This window comes from Hypomesus transpacificus, chromosome 22, assembly GCF_021917145.1.
Source record: "Hypomesus transpacificus isolate Combined female chromosome 22, fHypTra1, whole genome shotgun sequence".
In the NCBI taxonomy this organism is placed as follows: Eukaryota; Metazoa; Chordata; class Actinopteri; order Osmeriformes; family Osmeridae; genus Hypomesus; species Hypomesus transpacificus.
Genome location: NC_061081.1, coordinates 13,095,363 through 13,101,399, shown reverse-complemented (window position 1 = coordinate 13,101,399; position 6,037 = coordinate 13,095,363). Strand labels below are relative to the sequence as shown.

The window sequence follows — 6,037 nt, the reverse complement described above, 5'->3', positions numbered from 1 at the left end:
GCTGTTTCTAAGGACAAATTTGTACATGTTATCACGAGACCCATTACTATGGCGTGTAAAAGGATACTCCGTGAGGAGAGATGTTCTTAGCTCCCAGCAGTGTCGCATCCAGATGTGCTGTCAAAACAAACATTAAAAGCACGTAGCCACGGTTGTCGTTGCCATGGTGAGCCTATAAAATGGGCCTCTCTGCTCCTGACTTCCTGTCCAGACTGACAGAGGCTGAGGGCCCCTAGAGGCTAGACTCGTACTAGCCATGCTGAGGGTCTCTGATAGGCTGTCTCTAGAGGCTAAGCCATGCTGAGGGTCTCTGATAGGCTGTCTCTAGAGGCTAAGCCATGCTGAGGGTCTCTGATAGGCTGTCTCTAGAGGCTATAGGCCTCTGACAGGCTGGTGTTACAGTATGCAGGCCTCTGCTCTGGAGCCAGAGGGTTGGTGATAGGCTGGCTCTGTAGCTGCCAGACTTCAGACACCAGTGAACTAGCTAGATGGGGGTGATGACAAAAGAAGATGAGAGCAGATATACACTGAAGCATTTACTAGCTAGTCAGGATGGAGTCCTTTAACAAGCAGATAAGTTCTTAGCTGGTCATTTGTTTACTTACGTGAGAGTTTTCTAGAAAGGCTTTAGCCCGTTTCTTCCTCATTCTTGTTTGACAACGCCTTCTGCCTCTCTCTTCCCCCCCTATCTCGACCACCCACAAATTAAACCCCTTAGCCGGGAAAAACGCCAGTTTGAAGGTCACTGTGTGGGATAAATCACCTCTTTTGTCTATTTTGTCTGAAGCTTGTCTGCTTTTATCTGGTACCATGTCCGTGTCAGAATCTCTTGCCAAAACATTTTCAGGCGTCGTGTTTGGCCCTCAGTTCTCTATTATCAGTGGTTATCTGAATAGATAAGACGTTGTTGTGCAGAAATGTGCAGTAATGTTCAGAGGAGAAGATTTGTCCCTTGGTGTCTGTCACACAGGGCTCCCTCTGTGCTGTGCCACAGTTTAGCTTGTTTAAACCTTTCGGAAGATTTTTTAATTTATTTTTATAATTTTACCTTTCAAAAGAAATTCATGGACATGCAAAAGTTTCTATTGTTTCTATGTTTTATTTGTTGTTGGAAGAACTAGGTTCTGTTTTGTTTGGAGAACAGTCCTTTACAGGGTTATGAAGCTGTGAAATACATAAAAGACAAGCTGGAAACCAGTCCTGAAGTAGAGGTGCACGATGCACCCTGAATTAATAAGCATGTTTCCATCAGACTCCATGTTCTGTGTCCTCTTTCACATCCTAAATGGTATCATTGCCATCAGAAAGGGACTCACTTTCCAAGCGCTTTCTGTGTTGTCAATGGGTGGGTGGGTGAGAGGTGACAAGCTAACGTCCTGTGCTACAGCAACCACTCGCCAAGCATCTCACCCAGGATGACTCATCAGAACTGGAAACTGTTGTTTCCATGGGTACGGGTTTTGATACTTGACACATTTCCATTCCCTCACTGTAAAGAAATTAGCCTGCCATAACATAATAAGTATATATATATATATATATGCCCTCCTGGAGGCTGTAATCCAATCCCCTATCGCTGTGAGAAGATGGAGCTCAGTGGTTAGAGCATTTTCCTGGATCAGCAGATCCCAGATTCAGATCCCTCCTTTGTTATTTTGGATTAATACATCTGCTGTTACACATCACAGGATTAATACATCTGCTGTTACACATCACAGAAAGCACTCTTGAGTGCTGCTCAGGTCTGTGTCTTACCTCTGTTTAAACTGACTACATACTATTCTTAGTTCAAGTATATTGTCATGTGCACATGACCAAAGTTCTTATTGGCAATTAAATATTTAACCATACTAAAATACAAAACCATTTAACCCATTGCAATGTAAACAATTTACAATATTTGTCTAATATTAAAGAAAAACACATCAAAACAAAAAGTAGTGCAGTGTTAGTGTTGTGAGGTGAGTGTGGTTGGAGTCACTTACCCATCTGAGCAACTCCCTTCTTGCATTCAGACACATGTTTTGAGGCATGTTCTGGCAAAATCCCCTCAGTCTACACTTGCAAACTCTAAACTCTGCCATCTTTCCTCACACTTGCGTCAGTGTTGCTTTGACATCTGTTGCATTGCTCACTTCCTGTTTCCCCATAGCAGGTAGAGACTCTGCCCTGTTCGTCTCTTCAGTCGGCTCATCAACGCACGCAGACATGCTCTGAGCTCCAGCATCTTCGACTTGAGCTCCATCGGCCTTCCCTTCCTTCTCCATCTCCTCGGGTCAGGTAAGAAAAGCGATGAGGTGTCTGTCTGACATTTGGGGATGGTACAGTCTGGCTACTGTGTTACTGTCCAGGTGATTTCATGTTGTGTTTAGAGGATTGCTGTGACTCAATACCTGCTTAAGTTTTGACATGGAACATTTTCAAGCACATGGTTCCGGAAAGAACCAACCCTCAAGTTTATGTTGGTTAAAAAGTTATAATAATCATAAAATGTACTTCCCTCCTAAAGAAATACTTTGGTTGATGTTTGCTGTTAGTTTTGGCAGAACACACTCATGTCACAGACAAAAGTTTAAAATCAAGTTCCTGATTCTGCGGTCAAATGGTTTATGACGAGCTGTTCCATACTTTGCCACAAGCCTCTTTGGTCACAGAATGCTTTATGACACACAACAGTTATCCACAGACACACACCATCTATCAGTCCATCTATCTGCATATCTCTCTATTTACTGGGTTGACATATTTCCTGCTATTGCAACAAGCATGTCTTAACATGACCATTGATCAAGCCTTGCCTTTGCCGTTTCAGAATTGGCATCATGGCCTTCAGGAAGCATACAGGGTATCTTCTGTGCTGGAGTATCTTCCTGCTGTCCTCTGTGGAAACTCAGGATGTGTTTACCCCATTGCACAGTAGCAACAGCAGTGAGTCCGCTCTCATCCCCTCCCAGGCCTCCACTGAGCCAGTCAGCTCTGTGTCCTCCCAAGCTCCCCCAGCTCAACAGGAGCCAGACAACGTCTCCACACCTGGGTCCTCACAACCCACGGACACCCTGGGCCACCTGACGGCAGTGACCCGACAGCCCCTGGACCAGCCGGTGGATGTGAGACCACGTACAGAGGCAACTCGAAACAGTAGTTCATCAGCGACAGGAAGTGAAGATGAAAAGACAGACGTTCGAACCACCCAAGGCCCGGAGCCCGACACCAGCACCAGTGACGAGGGTGAGAACCTCTCACAGCCTCGGGTGACCAGCCCAGGTCCATCATCTGGCCAGAACCTTAATCCTTCTGTGCTGACAACTTTGCCAGGTGTTCCTCCACCTCCTCTCTCCCCTGTGAGTATCACCTCAGAAACAGAACAACCAACTGAAACACCTTCCAAGGCCCTGGGCCCATCGTCTCGTGAACTAGCTACCACCACTCTCAGCTCTTCGACAACACATTCCCCCATGCTGGAGCTCACTGTCACCACTGGACCCTTTTCCTCCACCGTAGGCCCTAGCTCTACCAACGAGTCCATCTCTACCATGGGCCCCATTTCTACCATGAAGTTCACCTCCACTACGGGCCCTATCTCTACCAATGAGTCCATCTCTACCATGGGCCCCATTTCTACCATGAAGTTCACCTCCACTACGGGCCCTATCTCTACCAATGAGTCCATCTCTGCCAGCTCTAACCATACCTCGACTGAATCCACCACAGCCATTGGACCTATCTTTACCCATAACAATGTCTCCACCACAGCAGCCATTATCACCACAGCCAACTCTACCAACTCTTCAGGGGTCCTGATTCCAAAGGTTCCCAGGAGGAACAACGTGTTTCCCCCATCGACAACCACGTCCACCAAGACACCCGACCAGGACAAGGGCCGCGGAGAAGGAGGCGGGGTCCTATCCTGCCCCACGAACCGAAGAGGAGGCCTAGTAAGCATGTGTCTGATCGCCATCGCCTCGCTGGCAGGATTAGCTACCATCTTCATGGTCAGCACCATCATCCTCTGCACCAAGCTCTCGTCCTGGAAGCGCATGTACAAGATGAGAGAGGGACAGCGGGGCACAGAGATGACGTGTATCTCCGCGCTGCTGCCTGAAATCAACCGGGAGGTTCTAGGAAGGTCACGCATTCACAACCGAGGGCTTCTCAACGGTGGCGAGTTGGACAGTGACGACGGAGGCGACGATTTGACTCTCCACAGTTTCCTCCCCGACAACGACCGTGTCGTGTAGACGTGGGACTAGAAGAGGAATGTTTGTTGTCACTCGTTGTGACAGGGGGAACACCAGCCTGGTTGACTAGTTTGGAGTCAGATGGCTGAGCGGTTAGGGAATCAGGATCGGGCTATTACTATGGTTGCCGGTTTGATTCACGGCCGTGCCAAAAATGACGTTGTGTCCTTGGGCAAGGCACTTCACCCTTGCTTGCCTCTGGGGGAATGTCCCTGTACTTACTGTAAGTCGCTCTGGATAAAAGTGTCTGATAAATGACTAAAGGTAGTTACATTTCGAACTTAAGTTTGCCTGAAAACTGGTGGCCATGTTAGTATTCAGCACATCACCAGGCTTGAAAGAAACTTGCTTTGTTTGTGTCTGGCTTATCCCTTTTCCTGGTCATAAAAAAGGACCTATGTGTGCATACAGCAGCAGGATGTGAGAGGAGTACAAAAATATACTCTATTTTCAAAATGTGTTTGAAGATGTCCTCAGTTGGATGAAGACTTGATGTCTGGTTGACTGCTGTGAATGTGGAACCAACTGTTGCTTTAAGATTTACAGATTACAGCTTCCTCTTTGAAGTCAACGGTCTGGCATCACTGCATCCGCCTTTCAGTCAGAGGAGGAGACAATGAAGACTCAAATGCAGAACCAGAGAACCATTTCATGACACATTACCGTGAAACGGACTTCCCGTGTTTGAGGAAGTCAGGTGGTGAAAACTTGTCTCATAAAGCACTCTTATATACCAATTCCAAACTAATGGGGGTCTCTGCAGAGTTCATGCAGCAATTTATAGATTTGTCCAGTATTTTTTCTGAACCCTCTTAACATAAATTCTTGAAAAAAGGTATGTAACAGTGGGGTTGGGATGAGAACAGCGATGTGAAAAATGTCAGAAACCTTGCTGGTGTTTCACTTACCAACAGGCCTGTTTTAACCAATGCTCCCAGCGCAAAACACAGTTTACAGGGGAGATTTAAAACCTACGAGTGATTTATGGATCTGAAACTGAAGTTTTGAGTTTCATTTGCGAATTGCTTTCAGTTACAGTCGAAGACCTCAATCTGACAGAGATGGCAAAGTAAGAATGTACAGCCATTTCTGAACCATGCATCTGTTGACTGAGTTGTGTATAATCCTAGGCTGCAGCAATAAACATTTAATTCAGGGGTTTTGTGGTCTGCGTTGTCAAAGTTTGGTATCACAATGTCATCCCATCCCTGAAAATTACACTATAATCCCATTTCAGAAAAGCTTCCAAAAAGCCTTATATTTCTTTGAAAAGTTTCTGGTTATGATGAGAGTGTTTTTTTCTGGGTTTCAAATCTTCAAGATCTAAGACATGATCGTGCAGCAGTGTGCATCAGGGGGTAATAAATCTATATTAGCGACATGTAAGTTTCAAGGCGTGTGATAAAGCAGTAATCTTTGGTATGGTTTTCTTTGGAGTTCTAGAAGCTCTAGAAGGGGAAGCTGATGTTTCAGTTATTTCCGTGTCGTTGTTTGTCTATGAGAAGTCATAACACAGAGATGGCAGAAGCCCCTTCCTCCTTCAAACCTGAGCACTCAGATGTCGGACTGAGTTCTATTCTCTCCCCCGTCTCTTTTTCATATTCCGTTCCCTCGACACGAGAGGAAAAGAGAGCTCTGGTCTCAGGGTTCCTCAGCCAGTGGCTACATCTCTGTTTGTGACCGAGCCAAGTTCCTTCCATCAGTGCAATCAAGACACAGTACAGCTCCACCCAAGTCTACACCGCCAGGGTTTAAAGTGTTGGATGGGATAACAGATCAAAACAATCACATAAATAAAT

General features: G+C 46.0%; 1 protein-coding gene across 2 annotated transcripts; it reads left to right on the top strand.

Annotated features, from left to right (window-relative positions):
- The first annotated feature begins 2,138 nt into the window (after positions 1-2,138).
- selplg (selectin P ligand) lies at positions 2,139-5,398 on the top strand. 2 transcript variants are annotated; one of them, XM_047044350.1, is made up of 3 exons: positions 2,139-2,280; positions 2,813-3,557; positions 3,630-5,398. In XM_047044350.1, the coding sequence occupies exons 2-3, from the start codon at positions 2,823-2,825 to the stop codon at positions 4,236-4,238; spliced, it is 1,344 nt and encodes a 447-aa protein (XP_046900306.1). In that variant the 5' UTR covers positions 2,139-2,280; positions 2,813-2,822; the 3' UTR covers positions 4,239-5,398. The 2 variants fall into 2 exon arrangements, with proteins under 2 accessions (XP_046900306.1, XP_046900305.1); XM_047044349.1 differs by having other exon boundaries at positions 2,140-2,280; positions 2,813-5,398.
- Positions 5,399-6,037: the final 639 nt, after the last annotated feature.